We start from the raw sequence: 19,553 nt of genomic DNA, 5'->3' as shown, positions 1-19,553 counted from the left end.
ATTATAGCCTAGCATTTTTTTTGTTTTAAAACATCTTTCCTAATGAGCATGATTTGCAGTTATATAAATGCTGCATAGCTCTGCAGCTACCATCTTCTAGATTATAGCATCTTTTTCACTGAACGCGGAAAAGTGGCTTGACAGAATTTCAGTTATTTATGATCTGACCAAAAAAGATCAACATCCATCACAAAATATGGTGAAGAACAGCTGGCTAAATAGTCCCATGAGTCTAGAGGAAAACATTATGAGGAGTTTACTGAAGGTTGATGGCAAGACCGCCTGCATATAAACATAAAAACTACCTGAAAACAGTCTGAGCAATTTAATTCTCTATCAAAGTTGGAAGTCATGAAGTTGAATCTCAAGTGTGTAGCAAAATGGCATTTATACCCCACTGCCTTTTCTTACTGTGTAACAGCAATAAACAAATTGATGTGACAGTCAGAGGAAGTGGAGTGCACATTTTTTACTTTAAATAAGTTTAACCTAATTTATGATGTAAATGATATGGGAGGGAATTCTTTAAATGTATTCTTGTGCTGTTTATTTCAAATGACAACAGTTAGGCTATAAAAGAATACCAGTAAGATGACATAATTTATTACACCCATATGATTTTTCTTATTAGTTTGGTCACAGATGATTAAACAGCTATGTTTGAAAGCCTTAAAACCACAAGTGTTGGGCAAGCTGAGGGAACTTGGAAGTGTCCCAAAAGAATGAGGACATATCAAGCCAGGAGTTCAGCCAGAGGCACTGCTTACTCATGCCGGCTGAACTATAAGTGTCTGTGTAAACCAGCCTTCAGGGTAGGCCTGGAGCAATGGTCACCAGAAGGCTGTGATGCCTTCTACATCATTTAAGTAAAACACCTAAGTATTTCAAATCCAGCACTGACACACAGATAGACAAAGCACACACACACATACTGTACCAGCAGACAATATAACTGGCAGCGCTGAGAGCTGTGTGAAGACTTTCACCACCGAAGAAAGCAAAGAGTCAGAAAAGAATGGAACAGTGAAAACAACCCTAGCACGACTTATCCAGCTGCTAAAACAGCAGGGTTCTAGGCAACGGGGAGCCAGGGAGACAGTGAGTAATGTCTGAGGACCGTCCAGGGGGATCGACTGGAGGCTGGAAGAGAGCAAAGATTATCTGTGTGCATGTGTGTGTGTGTGTTCACTGAAAGAGATGTGTTTATGAATTCCACTATGGTAAATCACTCTCGCTTCACTAGTTCTTTCTTGTGTGTGACTCACCGTTTCCAGACTGATGAGAGGATGGTGTAGGTGGATGTGGTATTCTACTGCTGAAGCTCAGAGAAGCATCTGATTTTCTGATATCTGAGGGATGAACTTCATTCTATCCTCTTAATAAGTTTTACAGAAGATAAACAGTTTGGACAGTTTTGAGACACGGTAAACCAGTTTGAACCCTTAGGCTTGGAAAGATGGCAGCTGCTCTTAGCAGAGTGGGACTTTCCAAAACCAATATTTTGTTATAAATATATGGGTGCAGTAATCCAAGTTCCATTTGCAGCTTCAAATTATAGGATTAATATTTGATTGTTCATCGACTTGTTTCATTCTCTGACTTGTTTAAAACACGTGATACCACCTCCCTCATCCAAGGACATACAGTATGTGTTCATGCCTCTAACTATTTTTCCTTTTTAGGTCTGTCAGCAAGATGTCTCAAAGCTCAAATTTCCACTAAATGGACATACACATGCATGCCTTGTACCAAGGAACAATTGATTAAGTTTTAAAATATTTTTTTAGCCATAACTGTAAAATTAAATGAGCAATATTTATTTAAAATCCTAGGAGTATGTTTGCAGGCTCAGCAATAAATTACACTTTAAAATAAAGTGATATGAACAAGTCTCTTTATGCAACAGTAAGTTGAAGGAGTGCCATTCTCAAGTGATAAGAAAAAAGCATTCAATATGTTTTTTTTTTTCAACCTGACCATCACATTTCTCTGATGAAAAGAATTTGTATTGTGTATGCAGGCATGCCTTCACATGTCGATCTAAGGAGGGTTAATTCAGCTGAGATTGATATTCTCCTGGCCAAATGTAAGAATGTAAAGAGTGCAAATCAATAAATAAAAAGTGAACTAACAGCAATACAACATTCTTGATTCCTGATTCAGGGACTCAGTGGACCTACAGATGCTATTCTGGCACAAGTACTAAATGGAATGTCACTGATTTAACTCCTGAAAGTGAAATGGACTATATGACATTAAGGCTGTGGTGCAATGTCGAATCAACACAGTATCATATTCGCCTCTGTGTTGTACCTCTTAGGCAGCTCTCTAGATATTCTATGTGGATGTTGTGGCAAGACACTGTTGCAACGCCGCAGTCCTTCTCACCTTGCGGCAATGATGGGCCACTCTTAACGAGCTGCCTGTCAGTCGTCCGTTAGAGCAGCAGAGGCAGCCAGCCCCTGGGCCTTGGCCTGCTGGCCTCTGAGCATACATCAGCCCTGCGACAGCACACATCAGTAACACCACCACTACCATGATGTGACAGCTGAATCCATCTCCCACAAGCCCTACCTACAGCCTAAACAAATTAGAGCCCCACTGAAATTAATGCCAGCACACCAATACTAATGAGCATGCAGCGGATGAGGAAAAGAATAATAAACACACTAGTCAGACATCAGCCATATGATCGAGATTCAACAGGTGACCAATGAGACTAAATGAAATGCACCTGTACATATTACTGTATGTATGAGTGTGTCAGCGTACATGTATGTTCGCATGTCCATTTGCGGTCATGCATTTAAAAATGTGCCATCTGCAAGACAGCAATACATATTTTAATAAAAACATAACTAAGGGTGTGTGATATGATGATATTAGATCGTTAATGATTAAAATGTCTGTATGATCTGTCTTTATGCAGACTGTTAGTATCGTGCTACAGTGTACATTGTATCAGTTCAGCTCTGTGACAGAGTGCTGACAGCAGAGCAAACTATCTGCACAGTACACATCAGGAGCCCTGGTTAGCCTGCTACCAGTCCAAGCATCGTCACGTCGCCAGCTCACGAGTTAGCTTACAGATTTGATGCTTTGTAGCATGTGAAATTTACAGCAGTTTTAATGTCCTGCTAGGAAGCTTATCCGCTGCATATCATGTTAAACTGACAGCTGGGCTACAGGTAAATGCCACCGTCTAGCAGTTAGCTCGCCTGTTAACTGGTAGCACTCACTTCTGTCATGCCGCAAGCTAGCATGATGTTATCTCTGGTTTACTGTGTTGGTGCCTTTTTTTTACAGTGCACATCCTGCTAGTTATTCACACAACATAAACTGTTTGCTTTCAGCCGTGAAATAAGTTTAGTTGTACTGTTAGTTTGGTTTCCCATTGCAATATCCATTTTAAACAAGGCCAAGTAGACTGTCACTACTTTTTAATGCAACTTTTCACACCTGCCCTTTATTTATGGAATTGTTTGTGTTTTAATGTAATTTTGTGAGTCTTTCATGGGTATATGTTTTAATGTTGTTTGTGAGCCCCTAACCTAAGACAAATTTCTATCATGTGATAGACAAAGTTTTTTAACCTTGAATCTTTAGTACTGTTCAGTAACTTGCAAGATACATGAAACAGAATCCTGATAAGATCATGGATTATGATCCTGCCAGAAAAAAATTGTTATGATTTTTTTGCCATATCGCCCACCCCTAAGCTAACTATACTATACTCAACTGCATCATGAAAATGTAGGTTAATTTTCATGAGAGAGAGCCTTTGTTTTTTGGGTTTTTTTTCATTTCTGTTTGATCCACAGTCACAGGGTTTTATCTGATGTTACAGGGTAGAAGTAAGTTTAAGGTAAACTTGGAGTACTGAATCGATTTTGCTTCTGCTCAAGGCAGATGTTCTACAATGAACTTGAGCTTTAAGATACTTTTGGGAAACAGGGCAACCATCACCTTTCCTCAATATCGGCTCTTTAAACTACCATTTAACCCGTATTAGTGTCTGAAAATGTGAATTTCTCTGGACGATTACAGCTCTGATTCTGGTAAGTGACACATATGATTCTTCTTTTTCACTTCTCGCTTTCCATTGGATGAAGGGAACCAATACTGAAGCCAATGTAATTATTTCAGTAAAACAGTAGAATCACTGAACAGACAGGAAATAGCAAAAAGCTCACTGCTGCTTTCACATAATATTCTCACAATGATTTCTGGTATAGTACGGCCAGAGGATGTACAGCTGCATAATGTGCAGCAGCCAGCGTGTGTACAAGACTAGCCCACACACAACGTGGGTTGAAGGAACACGTCAGAGGAGATGATGAGTCCTTGCATAAAAGTGCATTCTACTTTTTCCAGTGAATTCTATATTCATTGGGGACCTGACTGCACTTCAGTCTGCAAAATAATCAACAAATAACACATTTAAACTGATTTTGATTTTAAGCATTCAAGATCAACACTTCCAATAAATTGTCACTGGGAAGCCTGGTGACAGTAACCAAATAATAATAATAATCCTGTCAGGTATCAGGCAGATTGAGCTGTGGGTTTGGGAATTTTAAAGGTCAATGATACCACTTGCAGGAACAACTACAATTTTGTCACTTAAAGGGGACGTATCATGCACATTTCCAGGTGTATATTTATATTCTGGGGCTCTACTGGAATTTCTTTGCATGATTTACAGTTCAAAAACTCAAAATATTGGTCCTTTATGCAGCCCCTCAGTTCAGCCTCTGTGAGAAACAGGCCGTTTTAGCTCCTGTCTCTTTAAGGCCCCCCTCCTGATGAGCCCACTCTGTTCTGATTGGCCAGTTTCTGGAAGCTACCTCTCCGCAGACTTTCGATGGCTCGGAAGGCTACGTCAACAAACAGGAGTAGTAGGATTTCACTTCTTTTTCGTCATTCTTTACTCAAAATTGAAACTCAAAAATTGAGTGACATGATAGCAGTAAAAAATAAGCAAAAATCACAAAAAGCATATGTCCCCTTTCATACGTAACTTAATATATTAGTATTATTATAGTCATTGTGATGTTTTCATTGTTGTTTTGAAATGGATTATGACAATTTTTATAACAGTTATTCATTTGTTGTTTTTCTGTGCTTGTTCCTTCTGCTATTGTAATTCAGTCTCTCATTTCACAAAGCTTTCTTTTTTGACATTGTACAGCCTTGTCAGGAATCATACAGTGCCATCCAAAAGTATTACGGCAGAAGTTTGGCTCTACTCCAGCACACTAGATTTCCAATTAAACAAGCTTTAGGGGTGTCTGGGGTTGTTTACATCCATAATGGGCTAACAGTGTAGGACTTATGGCCCTTTTTACCTTCAGGGGATGCGTATAAATAGGGCTAAAAAAATCTTCAGCACAAAATCAGCACTTTAACCTTGTGGTCAATGTTTCATTTCAAATCTAATGTGTTGGAGCACAGAGCCAATACAAACCATTCTAATACTTGTAGACTGCACTGCAACTTTGATAATGATGAGCTGAATTAATGGTTGTGTAACCTGCTGTACAAATATTGAATTTATATGGGAAAATGGAAATGAGCATCATTAAACAAATAATGGAGCTTAGCATATGTTCAATCAGCAAGCCTACTTCATTTCTAAATCATTCTCCTCCAAGTTTTTCCATCAGGCGGCTGAACCTCTTGACTCGTCACTATTCAGAAATGTCTCTCTACCCTCTTTTATCTTTCCAGTTTACAAAAGCAACTATAGCACCTGTTTTTGGTTCACTTCAACAAAGCTCTAACCCTTCCAAATTTTCTCTCTTTCTAGACTTGTTCAAACTGCCAAACTGCAGTAGACTTGTCTGTTTCTGAACAATTGCTACACCTAAATTAGAAAATCTGATGGATTAATTTGTGAGTAGAAGTGCAGGGGTGGCTCAGGGCTCTGAGTCCACTGATACTGTACATTAATCCTAATATGTTCCTAGACTGAGTAGACAAAAAAGCATAATAAACACATGAAGCCCCTTTGAGCGCTCTGGCATTTTGCAAAAAAGAAAGCCTCTTCTGATAAGATGGAAGCTCTCTCTCTTTCTGTACAGCCACTAGGCAAAAAGAAAAAAGAAGGAAAAAAAGAGGTCTAGCAAGCACAAAGTGGCTGTGACTCCTCAGCATTCAAATGTTTCGATATTTTTTCTTTGTTCTTATGCTTTAGGGTCTATTGTGTTTGTATAAATATGCAACATTTGAGCATGTTTTCTATTAAAATAGTGCAAGGAGAAAATTGGATTTATTTTTACGATGTTAATGAAATTTAAATAAATGAAACACAAATCACATATTCAGGTTGTAGCTACAGGATTTGAACATCAATTATTCAAAGTTGCAACAGATCTCAATGGATGTATTTCAGGATAGAGGATGTCTTTAAATTCAGAAAACATTAATGCCGTGTGGAGTATGAGGTTCACTTATGGGTGGCTTTGGACTCCAGTCCTATGAAAAATAAATTATGGCGCCATATATTTAAAAATACATAGGAAAAATGTTGGTGTATGTGTGCACTTTCACTGGAATCCGTCCTGTTCAGTATACCCTGTATGTATTTTAAGGTATAATCAGAGGTGGATTATTTAAAGGGGACGTATCATGCAATGTACAGGTCTATGTTTATATTCCACAGCTCTACTGGAATATGTTTACATGATTTGCAGTTCAAAAAAACTCCTTATTTATCTTATACTGGTCCTTTATGTAGCCCCTCACTTCAGCCTCTGTCTGAAACAGGCTGTTTCACCTCCTGTCTCTAACATTAATCCTATCAACTGGGGTACCCACAGAACTCAGAGGTGTACTTTTTCATATCTTACAGGTGCTTAATCCTACCATTCTGATTTTTCATGACTTTGTCAATCAATTTGTTCCTAATAACTTCATATCATTGTTTTATCATTAGTCATTTTGAAGGCTTTGTGGAAAGATTGTACTTTGGATAAAAGCTGCAATTTGTATTAAAGAAAAGTATATATTTTCATTTTACATGGTATGCAAATTAACTGTAACTTTCCTAAAATAATAATAATGATCAGTTTTTTTTTTCAGATGACATTGATTACATAACTATTAATGTTTTGAGAAGAAATAAGTTAACATTTTGCTATGATGGTTGTTTCTTACAGTAGTTTATTCTTGTGATCTCCAGGGACCCCAGTTGGTTGTCCTTGTATATAAAATATGTTGGTAGGATGAAGGTTAAGGTCCCCCTCCCCATGAGCCCACTCTGTTCTGATTGGTCGGCTTCCACAGGCTGCATCTTGGCTGATTTCTGGCAGTTCTGGAGACTACACACAGTAGTAGGATTTCACTTCTTTTTCTCCTTTTGTACTCAAAATATAAACTTCTCAAATACATTTGTACATGTTTGAGCCAAAATCCGATCCGAAATATAAAAGTGGACAACACAAACAACCTGTCGAACCACCTTAGCAACAAAAGCTACGTAACAGACGGCCGTTTGTAAGCATGTACGAACAATCTGATGTCTTCATGAGGAGGAATTAGAGGTAACATTGCAAACAAAGTGTTCAGAGCAGGCTTAAGTCCTGGCTTTTGACTTAAAGGGAACATTTTTACATACATTCACCTCATGTTTTGGACCTTTGACCAAGTTGGTCATGGACATTTGACATTAAAACATTATAACAATAACAGAAAATCACAAAAAGCATAAACACAACACACTTTTGTGCATTTATATAAAAAAAAACTAACACAAGTTGTGTCAGACACAGTATTAACTAAAAGCGTTAAGAGTTTTCAATGACAATTTAGTTTTGATGTCTACTTCATTGAAAGATTTAGTCCTCTACCTGCAATAGTGAACACTGAGCACATGGTGGCTCCTACACATATCCATCGTCAACTAATGTAATTAATTAGACTGCTCACCCTCCCATCTAACATCTGACTCCTTCAGTAACAATGAGAAAACAGGCTGTGATGTACAATTTTCTGAGGGACTTGTTGAGAAAGAAATTACCTAAATTATGATCAAAATCACTGCTGATAACAGCAAAAAAATGTCTTCAAGATTTAATAAAATGATTACAATAATGTGTAACTTCTGAAACATTATCATCAAAGCATAGTATATTATCCAATGATGCATGGTTAGATGTTCTTCGTGGGAATTAGCAACAAACTGTCTGTGATCGATCGGTTCGCTCGGCTAATACTACCCGCTGTGCAATTACCTGCAGCATCAGGTGTGCTGTAAAAAATCAATGGATAGTTGTAAAAGAGTTAAAAGACAAACATAAAAAAGAAGTATGAGCACTTACTGTATTGACAGTTCCTCCCCATGTACTCCCCCGGGCATTCGCAGGAGTAGTTGGCAACCAGATCTGTGCAAATGCCCCCATTCTTGCATGGGTCTCTTTCGCATTCATTAATATCTGGAAGAGCCAAGAAACAAAAAAAGGTGCATTCATTTATTAGAAGGAGACATGTAGGCAATTAGGAAGACCTCATTCTCATTAGAATGCATTGGAAGGGAGCATGTATTGAATGTGTGTGTTACTTGATTCTTTCTGCCCATAGAAACTCTCAAAAAGACACTTGTTTCTTGAAACTAATAAATCAAATAGTTCCTCAGGAGACCAGTAATGCTAGAACACAGGCCAAAGTTTTGAAATGTTAAGAATAATGAACAAAGTGTACTTTTTTTGTTTATATATATATGCTTAGTAAGTTCTACAAAGCTGAGTGAGGAAAGTAATTATCCATATACAGACATACAGCTGTTTTTAGATGCTAAACACCAAGATTCCATTGGTCCACATTTAAAGTGCCACACTAAGGTTGTGCGTGAGGCTTTCTGTTTTTTTTTTAAACTTTTTAAAAAATTTTTTTTTACAGCAATAATGTAGTCAAATCACTTTAAAAAGTATAGGGACTACAGTACCAACAATCTTCTACATTCATTATTCAGAAATTTGACAGGCCTCTTTACATGAATCGCTGATCTTTTTGTTGAACATTAGGGTATTTAAATAATATTTCCTGACATTTTTACTTGTGTGTGAATAATGGATGGTTGAAACTCCAAAAGCATCCTCTCTACAATCATTTTTCAAGTTCAGAAGCAGATGAGACTTTTTTTTTTTTAGCAATATGCAATAACACAAAATTTTGCACCACTGATGATAATCTGTATTAGGCTGTATTATTAGTCTCCTCATTCCAGTATTATAGAAACACAAACATAAGAGTCAAATAGGGTAACAACCAATATGATTAATTGTCACAGAATGATCATCTGCTGTACAGTCACTTTTTTATGTAATTATTCTCTGAAACAGCTCTTCTCTGATTTATTCAGCGAACCAATTACAGAAGGTGAAAGACCCCTACCCCAACCCATCACACCAATTTGCACTCTGTTCCATTTTAAGTACAGTTAAAGCAAAGGAGATTATTGGGGTCGTTTAGAAGGGGAGGGAGGAAAGGGATTGAACTGTTGAACAATTTTGAACAGATTTCTAATGATTTCCAAACTTGCCTATGGCAGCTACACAAATTTTAATCCTCTAAAACATACCCTGAGTCGTCAGTGACTCATAGGTACATTTTGGCTCCATGAATATGTAACTAGGCTTGAGATTTGGAAAGCTTAAGAAAGTGAAACATGATTAAAGTAAAGTCTGTTACGGTGCTTCATTGCTCTGAGATTTTATCTATAATATCTATATTAGTCACTTGGGCACATTTGCAATATCTATAAATATATCTTTTTTCCTGTGGATGTCTTATATTCCAGATAAATACAGTCATGGTCTTCACAACATAATGGTCACTGAGGTACAGTGGTGCTATCTTTAATCTGAAGCAGAGCAGAATACTAAAAAAACAGACAAATAAATAAATAAATAAAGTGAAATAAAAGAAAGGGAGAGAGGTGAGAAATGTTTTGTGATTCACCCAAAAATCCATGGGTTACCTGCAAGACAACTATATTTAGTTCAGAAGATGTTTGATGAAATTGGGCTGTAAAACCTTTTCCCTCAATACAATAAAAAAATCATACAAGTTGAACTTGAAACACACATTTATTTTGTTTTTGTTTATGTTATGCACAAGGAGATAAGTTGCTTGTTTGTCATCCTGGGGGGGTGTTCCATCAAACTGGCTAACGGGATAGCTTGGCTTATTTCGATAAGCCTCGTTAATTTAAGTGAGAGTTCCGTTCCATCACTGTGGCTTATATGAGTCCCAGCTCAGTAACCATGGTAACTTAGTCAGCAGAACTAGTCTGCTCTGTGGCAGGCTTACGGTCAAGCTTAACTCAGCTGCATGTCAAAGAATGTCCGACGGACGGAAACAGACTCTCAAAAGACAGTTCCATCAAGTGTCTTTTCGCACTCGCAACCCTTTTATTTAAAAGCTTAGCATTTATAATTTAGGAAGTAAATGTGTTCCAGCGTTATTTTGAAGTTATTTATTTATTCATTCACTAATTTTGTTCAAGCTGTGAAGACAAAAAGAAAAATAAATAAAGTCCAAACTATGACCGTCTGCTGTGTTTAAATGTATACAGTGGTAACTGCTTATAGTGATCACTGTTACAGTGATCAGCTGCTTATATGGATCAAAAAGCTCTGGGACAGAATCATTCCAATATAACATTTATGCTGTTTAAATATGACTATCACTTGTAGAAATCAAGAAGTCTGCCTACAGTATTCATTTTGGGTCTCTTCATACATGACAACATATGGAAAAACATTTTAAACTACGTAAATCTATTTTTGTCCTTTACTCCCATGATAAGCGGCTGCTGCTGCATGCACACTGAAATCATGACAGAGACAGAAGGTCATTTTCTCTCCCTGAAACATATGACTATGGGGGGATTTTAGTAAATTTCACCGCTTTCACCGCTTCAAAAATGTGCACACTGCGTTTGAAACAGCTGTACTGTATTTTGAAACAGTCATTAAAATCTGTATCTTTATATTCATGTAGGCTAATAAATATACAAATGTCAGTTAGATGGTATTCTGCATGACAAATAAAGAAAAAGAAAAGGTTATAATAATCATCTGCTTATAGTGATATTTGATCCGGACAGACGTGATCATTATAAGTGGCTTCCACTGTACTTATATCCTTCTTCAGTTTCCAGTTAATTTTTAACTTTCAGTGATGCTTGTAAATGGACATCCTGAGAAAAAGAAAATGTGTCAAAGAGTATGATAATGTTGGAAAGTTCTCTTAAATTGCATACATACATCTGATATTATCTAGCCTATTGATAATATAACTACAGTCACTGATTTGAATGCTCATTTATTAACAAATAAAGATAAAACCATGAGCGAGAAAAAGCACTGCTCTTCACTATCACCATGAAGACTCATCAAGCTGAATGCAGGGATTGAACCATCATCCTTCTAGTAATAAGTTCACTCCTCTAACCTTTAGGCTATCACTGCCCACCTACAGGTAGACATTTAATCTGTCATCGGTTTTGTGGCAAGTCATCTCCTTCACCTTGTTAATTGCAGCAGTTTTGCCCTTTTTGGTGAAAACTCCTTTATATTCTTCATATAGTTCCATCAGCAGGGTTACTCTGCTGCTGAGAAGAACACTGCTCTAGTTTTCTCTTCTTTATGCGACATAGTATCGTCTTTTCGACAATCGACTATTCTGGGCTGCTTATGTACTCCATGCACGTGCACACTTCAAGCTTATTCCAGTCTGGCTAGACTTAGCGTTGACTAGACGCAGCTAAGCTGCGTTAGTGGAACAGCTTGAGTCTCAAGTGAAAGTTGACATTAATTCTAGCCAGGCTTTTTCAAGTAAGCGCAGCTTTCTTTAGCTGCGTTGATGGAACACACCTCAAGATGCGCATGTGTGTGTTTATCATATATGTATATTGTATACAATCTTCTTTTTTTTCCATTGGGACCACACAGCTGGCACATTACAAGACAAGGTTTGCTGTGTCTTACTATACAGCCACTTCAGTGAAATACAGTCGTCAATAAATACTGTGCATAAAGTAAACAGCAAAACACTGATGCTCCAAATGTGAAGGGACACAACTTGTATATTTTAGCACTGGCAAAGTTGTTCGGAAGATTGAAGAAAATAGTTTAACTAGCCAGCATGTCATCTTGTGGCTTACAGAGCACAACAAAAGTGCTGATTTTCACAGCCGGCACTAAAAACACTAGACATGAAAGACAGACTGCTTCAACATACAGCTGTGCTGGACACAAAGATGATCAGACACAAACTGCAGGTTCCACTCATCTTTAGATAATTATTGTACATGTAGTTTATAACAGAGAGAAGTGAAACATATTTGCCCACTTATTTTGCCTGTCAAGCTGTGAATATAGATATCACATTCATATGAGGGGTGGTTTGTGACTGTCTCTTTTTTTGATTGTGCATGTCTACATGTGGCTGTTTTTCAGTCTGTGTTCCCTGAGACATTTTTGAAGCAATTTATTACTAACAGTCCCCATTGCCCTAAAATTACATCACGGCTGGATCAAAATTGTCTAACATCCAATGGGGACCATGTAGTTGAGTTTATGTGCTGCATGGTGGCGACTAAACCATGATGAGATGACTGGAGAGATGCACTGTATACTAAATATGGATTGCGGCTTTAAACTAAAGCTTAGAAAAAAGATTTAATGATCTTACCCAAAGAATAATTATTACAAAACTTTAATATGAGAGTAGGAGCTTGAACTGTTTTATTCCATGAAATTTGGATGAAAAATGGCCCAAGGTCAGGTATTTGTCTTGATCTAAATCATGGGTGATTGGTACACACAAAAGAGACAATCACACACAGTACTAAAAGTCTGTCATTAATGGGGTGGATTTGGCTATTTTGAGGTATATTGCAACCTTGTGACTGCTTTCTATAATCAGAATCAAAGCGTAGAGTAATCAGTTGTTATTGTACTTCTCCAGCTGATTCCAGCAATGTTTCAAATGTGATTCAGAATCATACTTCATCCAGTCGTTTCCGCATATTTACCTGTGTACTCTCTCATGCTCCAGCCTTGCCTGTAACTGTGCTTTAATGAGCTAGTACAGGACAATCTGATGTAATTACAAACCCAAAAACAACCAGCATGACTAATACAACAATCTTGCCTCCTACTGACAGCGCATTATCCATACAGAGATGAACAAACGAGTACTTGTCAGAAGGAAACATCTTGATTATGGGAGGTTACTGAAATCAAGGGGGATTATGTGTTTAATTAATTCCAGTTTCAGGGGGCTTGCGATCCTGTTAAGAACGATTAACCTGAAGAAATGTCAAATAGTGCCTGCCTTACAACAATGGCCACTCCTCATTAAACAATTTGAGTTTTTTTAATCCTCAAGAACCAATAATTGTTAGCAAGTATGACAACAACAATAAAAAAATGAATACAGCTATTAATTAAGGGTACAGCACACCCATATGAAACATCATTCATGCATTTCACAGCAGTGTAATTTGTACAGGGAATATTTGGTCTTTACTAATTGCCTTAGTGGAACACTCAAATGGAGATGTGATTTTATAGCCACTTGTAAGCACTGAGATATAATGAATTCAATGCATTAACTGAATGTAAGTCCATCTGTTTATAAATGCTGCAGCATTAATGTGAATATCTTAACATAAATGACACAAATGTTGCTTTAGATTTTAACTTGGCAGCTCTTGAGTGCAATACATTGGAAGTGAACAGTACACCCTCTAAAATATGTATAGAAAAGAGCATGTAGCTGGAACAAAAAAACGTAAACAAGCCTCAGCTCATTCTGCACACAGCACAATCCGCTGTTATTTCACCACTGCAATCATGCCACTTATATAAGTGATGTTGTTGTTACACTTTAAGTTCATATCCTGCTTTGTTGCCATCAGTGGGTTCAAATACAAAGGTGAGCCAAATGGGCAAGCCACTCAAATAGCCTAGAGCACAACACACAACAGAGAGGGGAAAACACAGTTCGCCCATCTTATGATTTGCTTCCCTTTTATGAGAGGCCATCAGCCCCTGGGAGATCAGCGCCAGGAAAGTGAGACTTAAAAGCTGTGTATTGCCGGTAAATCAGGTGGGAGAAAAGGGATTACCTCAGGGAATGCAGTTAATCCACCCAGTAAAAAAACTAGAGGAGAGACAAGAAGCGTGGAGAGGACGGGGGAGAGATGGAAACAGTGAAGGAAAGAGAGGAGAGAGTGAAAGAGTGAGAGCATGAAAGAGAGAGAGAGAAAAATAATTTACACAGGTAGAGAGGGAAGGAGAAGAGCTAGCCCAGTGGTCAGGTAAATAAACTCTGTGTACATGACTTCTTCAACACAGCCACACTTACAGGCACTCATCCAAAGATTTCCCCTCGCTAACAGTAGTCCAGGTCCACCATTCTGCATTAAAACATACCATTAAACATGATAAAACAACATTTTGTAACTGATGCCTTCAGTAAGCTTTAACAGGGCCAGTGCTATCTTGGTGTTAATGGTTTAACAAGCCAATTTGAGTAAAGATTTCTACAGTGGATTGAGACAATAAAACCACTAGCTGTACAATATAATGCAATCAACCACACTGGCTCTCCAACAGCAGCACTTTAGTGAAGCTTATAATGTCCAGCTCAGTTGTTGAGACCGTGCCAAAACAATGCTGATTCACCCAAGGCTGTATTTTGTGGTGTAGTGTTGGATGGCATTTTTTGCAAGGTGTTCGCCTACTGTACATTGAGTGATGGATTAAATGCAATCCAATATATAGATTAACAAGTAAGAGTTAGACTGAAGGGCTAGTTCGACACTTTGGGAAATGCACTTATTGGCTTTCTGGCAGAGAAATGCCACTGTCATATCTGTCTGTTAAATATAAAGCACCCAGCAGCCAGTTAACTTAGCTTAGCACAAAGACTGGAAATATATGTATAAACAACAGTTTGCTGTTTTACAGGGGGTTATGTTCTGGACTATTTCTTGGCAGGGCCAATAACTTCCTTGAGAACCAAGAAGTAATTTGTAAAACAGCAAATGGATGCTAAATAAATTAACCAGATATAACATGTTAATTAGTGAGCTTTTTACAGTCTAAGCTAACTGGCTGATGACTTTAGCCTTACATGTAACGGAAAAATATGAGAGTGGTACTGATTTCCTAAAATGTTGAACTATTCCCTTAAATCTGATACAGTCTCATCAGATATTAAACATAATCATTACTACTACAGTATTTTTAAGGCCAAATACAATGATTAGAATTATATTGTACAGTATTTATTTATTTATACATGAATAAAACACGCTGTACATCAATGTAAAATTTTATAAATTAATTTGTTGATTCTATGAAACATACTTAGACTCCTAATGAAATACCATAGACTAATTATTTTGTCATCATCAATAACATCATCATCGTCATATTTATCCCTTGCACAAAGCTTCCTTACACTAAGACTCTCCCCCTCAAAATACATTTCGGAGTCTCAGGTCTCATCAGTTCACTGGAACGTCTCACTCCCTGGCTTTGCTCCTCTATTGCTCTCTGAAAAGTGTCTCAGTTGAACAATAATGAGAGCAATGAATAGTGCTATGTGTCAGGAGCTAACACTGGCTGTGAGTGCTACATTGGCTATGGTGTGTCTTGGGAGCAGGAACAGCCCTGCAGTGGGCTGCACTGACCTCTACAGCGCCTGCACCTGCTACAACCACACAAACACACAGCCAAAGAAAGTCAGATTTCCATTTGACTGTAGAGCTATTGTGTCTTACACAAAGATGAGTCACTGACGATGAGAGAACTGACACCAACCAAAGTCAGAAAGCGAATAATTGCACAGTTAGAAAACATGTTGAAGGACATTTTTTGTTAATATTATATTAGCAAGACAGAAACAATGTCTTTGAAGACTCAAAAATGCCCCTTTAGCCTCCAAGCACCTAAGTAGTGTTTGACTGACAATTAATCCAGCAGGGGCAAGGAGAGACACAGTCACCAGACTTGTTCTGATAACTGGGCTATCAAACCAAGGACATGAAAATTTTTAGCAATGATACTGGAGAAAGGGGGTGTTACAGTATAATTTAGCATCTAAAATGGCAAATGTTTATATTTATAAGTTTTACACAGTTCAAACTGCTACAGTTGACGAGCACTTATCTAGCCTGCAAAATGGCATTTGCAAGTGCATGTGTCCCCGGTGGATGTTTGTTTGCTAGCTTGTTAAACGACATAAGGTGTGAGATGAGACATTGCTTGTAGAAATTACATTGCGGCTCGAAAGCTAATGTTTGCTGTGGTCCACAGCTCATAGCTCTTTTTTGTCTGTATGACAGACCTCTGTTTGGCTGCCAGTCAGTGACACAATCATACCAATTATCTGAATGTGATGAATATAGCTTTAGGCAGATAAAAATATAAAGAACTAATAAATGACAAGCTTTTGAATCATACATGCTATAAAGTGACTATTTTCCTAGGAAGACATGTAATCTAGAGCTGATTTACTGTACTGTTCACAAGAATATTATAATAAAAGCATTTTGCATTCAGTTAGACTTATATATACAGTATGTATATATTCAGTAGCATCAAAAAGCCTCTACTGGTCCCAAACAACAAAATAAATCACACAAATGATTGAAATGAATGCCTGCTAATAGCTTGTAATCCTCTCACACTTGTTAAAGCCCCCAAACTTAATTACCAGAATGAAAGGTGATGTCCCAGCAGTATTGGCCCTACATCACACCCACTTCCTTCATTAAATTACAGTCAGATGTTGGGTAAAAATGGGTAAAGCCTTCATTTTCCTCTGCCAGTACAGCGTAAGCCACACAATTGGAGGCTAGTCAAGACTTCTCTTCATTGGGAGATGTCTCATCGTGTTACATCTTCACATCTGGACTCAGTTTAACCCAAAGGAACAGTTTCCCCTCGGGAGGCTTATCTGTTTTTCTGTCACAGAGCCAGCAGATCCAGGAAGTGAGCTGATCCTCTTGACCTCTCTATCTGGGCAAAAAAAAAGCGGTTTGACCTCTTTGCTCAGTGATCGACAGCAATGAAGCAGGCAAACGGTTGTTTATGTCTGCCACATAATTAACCTCTGACCTGAACACTCGTACTTCCTTGGAAGTAATCATCCTATTTTTTATAGCAGTTAGGGTTTCCCCTGGGACTGGCTGTTGCCGCAATGCCCTGTGATTCATGGTGGTCCTGCAGATGTTGGATTTGATACTAAAAAAAGATAGCAATCCCTGGGAGCATAGAATGAATTCATCAGGGGAAAAAATGAAAAACACACAGCCAATGATTAACATTACTTGGACGCAAGGCTGAGTAGGAAGAGTGTATATCATTAGCTTATAAGATCTTCAATAGAGCATTTTATTAAAGAAGTTATGAGAACAAAAATTCATGGGAATTTCATGTCTGAGGATGGTATATTTATATTGGGTCCACCTATAGGACATAATATGCTACACTAGTTGTATTGTAGGCTTATACATACTATATATACTCAACAGCACATACTATCATTCAGTGACCACCCAGATACAATGAAGGGAGCAGAGCATTACATATGATTGAAAATTGCATGAAAATGACACAGCACATGATGTTCCTGCTGCACATTCCCTGTTATACGAATGTGAATGTATAACACCATGGGAACAGTATAGTATAAACATATTTTCAGCCAATGATCGTGTTGCAGTTTTGATAACGTCATATCTCGTGCCGTCCTGTTTTCCATTCCCTCTATGATTAGTGTGCTCATCTATCATATGATGCAATGCCCACTCTTATTTATTTCTTTTGTGGATATTACTTTTTCCACACTCATTTTTGGCAGTTTTGATGTAACCCAGCACCCATTCCAAAGAGGCAGAGATAAAAGGGCCATCTGCTCACGTCTCAGCGGAAAAGGCAGGACACCTCAGTAGGTTGTATGTTCAGAGCGAAGGCTTTATTACCACTAAAAGTCAGATACACGCAATGTTTTTCCACCTTCATTTCATCACGTCATCTTATCTCATCTTCCTGTGTGTCATTTCTTCATGATTGAATGCTCTCACAAGATTCACCTTGTAGTGTAGAAGCAATACAGATTCATACACACATATTGTATATATATGATATCTACTGTATGTGTATATGTTGAATTGATTATTGTTTGCTTATATGAATTCAAGCGTAGGTAGCTCTATAATGCCACAGTACTTCAAGAAGTGCTGACATGTCCTCAAAGCTACATCTTCGTATACGGGCGATCAGCCTTGGATGTTGTGTTTGACAGGTCCTGGTGCAGTGAAATGTGTCTAGTCCACACTACACAAGGCCAAGACAAGCCCTGTCTCCCCAAGTTCAGTCAGCAATAGAAGATGGAACAAGGAAGTGCCTGTCTCCACTGTCAATCTATCCTGTCAATCGATCCTCGCCTTACCCATGCCACTGAAGTGACTATCACCACATAAGACAGGACTCCTTTCCAGGGTCTGATGAAGTTACTAAACCAGTTGAAAGAGAGCTTTAACATCAAGCGGTGTATCCTCCAAATGTGTTTTCACAGTGATAGGTGTCAGCCTTGGTCATACGCTTCTAGGCTTAACATGAGTATTGATTTTATTGATCTCCTCTACAGAAATTCTAAAATATCCTTCCATATGCAGGTTAGTTTCACCACGGTACTTGCTGTATGTTTCTGGGGATACGATGATGCATGAAGCTGTGAATGCAGGATTAAGAATAGTGTATTCCAAGGACACGCTTTTTGAAGTCGGATTAGCCCACTGAGAAGTTATTCACAGCAGCACTCCAGCAGCCCTTAAAAAGGTATCTTAGGATGCAATGCAGAGAGGTTTGAGTATCTCAGAAGCAAAACACTCATCATTTCCAAGACATGCAGAACAGGGGGCTCCACCGAAGCTGGGATGTGCGGAATGTGAAGAGCCCTCAGCTCGGAGGCAGAATGACTCAGGGAGGAAAGCCTTAAGTGTCATTTTAAGCTTACAGATGGAGCCTCCACAGCAGGTGTGTGAGTGGAATACTGATCTACCTCAGAACAACAGAGTGTGATCCATAAGCTCTTTAACATTACCAAGGTACACTGACTAGAACATTTAGGAGACACTCAGCAGGTATAAGATGAAGATAGGAAGTGGAGGGAGGTGATGAGGATAGAGCAAGTAAGGGCTTAATTTGGGAGGAAATAAGGATAACAAGAGACATATGTTCTTAATTATTCGAATAAACAGGTATAGCATAAAACACATGCAATAACTGACAACCTTAGCTGCATTTATGTGACAAATGTCAACAGGGTTGTACAAACATTTAAGCATGACAACCAAACTTATAAGTGCAGCACAGACACTTAAATCTGTATTGAATCTAATTCTCGAGAAAGCAGGTGACAACATTGGCCTGCAATTTTAGTTTTAGTTTAACTCAACATCAGTAGCTACTCTTTCTGTGATGTCTTCACAATACAAACAAAAGGCTGAAAAAATATAGTTGGAT

At 38.1% G+C, this 19,553-nt stretch overlaps 1 protein-coding gene across 2 annotated transcripts in view; it reads right to left on the bottom strand.

The window, feature by feature from the left end:
- The window catches only part of LOC137195601 (EGF-like repeat and discoidin I-like domain-containing protein 3), a 118,904-nt gene that overhangs the window by 49,742 nt on the left and 49,609 nt on the right, over positions 1-19,553 (bottom strand). For both annotated transcript variants that reach the window (XM_067608105.1, XM_067608113.1), the window contains one exon: positions 8,322-8,435. In XM_067608105.1, the coding sequence (XP_067464206.1) occupies positions 8,322-8,435 (114 nt within the window). The remainder of the gene's footprint in view (positions 1-8,321; positions 8,436-19,553) is intronic.

This window comes from Thunnus thynnus, chromosome 2 (assembly GCF_963924715.1).
Source record: "Thunnus thynnus chromosome 2, fThuThy2.1, whole genome shotgun sequence".
In the NCBI taxonomy this organism is placed as follows: Eukaryota; Metazoa; Chordata; class Actinopteri; order Scombriformes; family Scombridae; genus Thunnus; species Thunnus thynnus.
The sequence above is the reverse complement of the archived record's forward strand: the minus strand, read 5'-3'. Positions and strand labels throughout refer to the sequence as shown.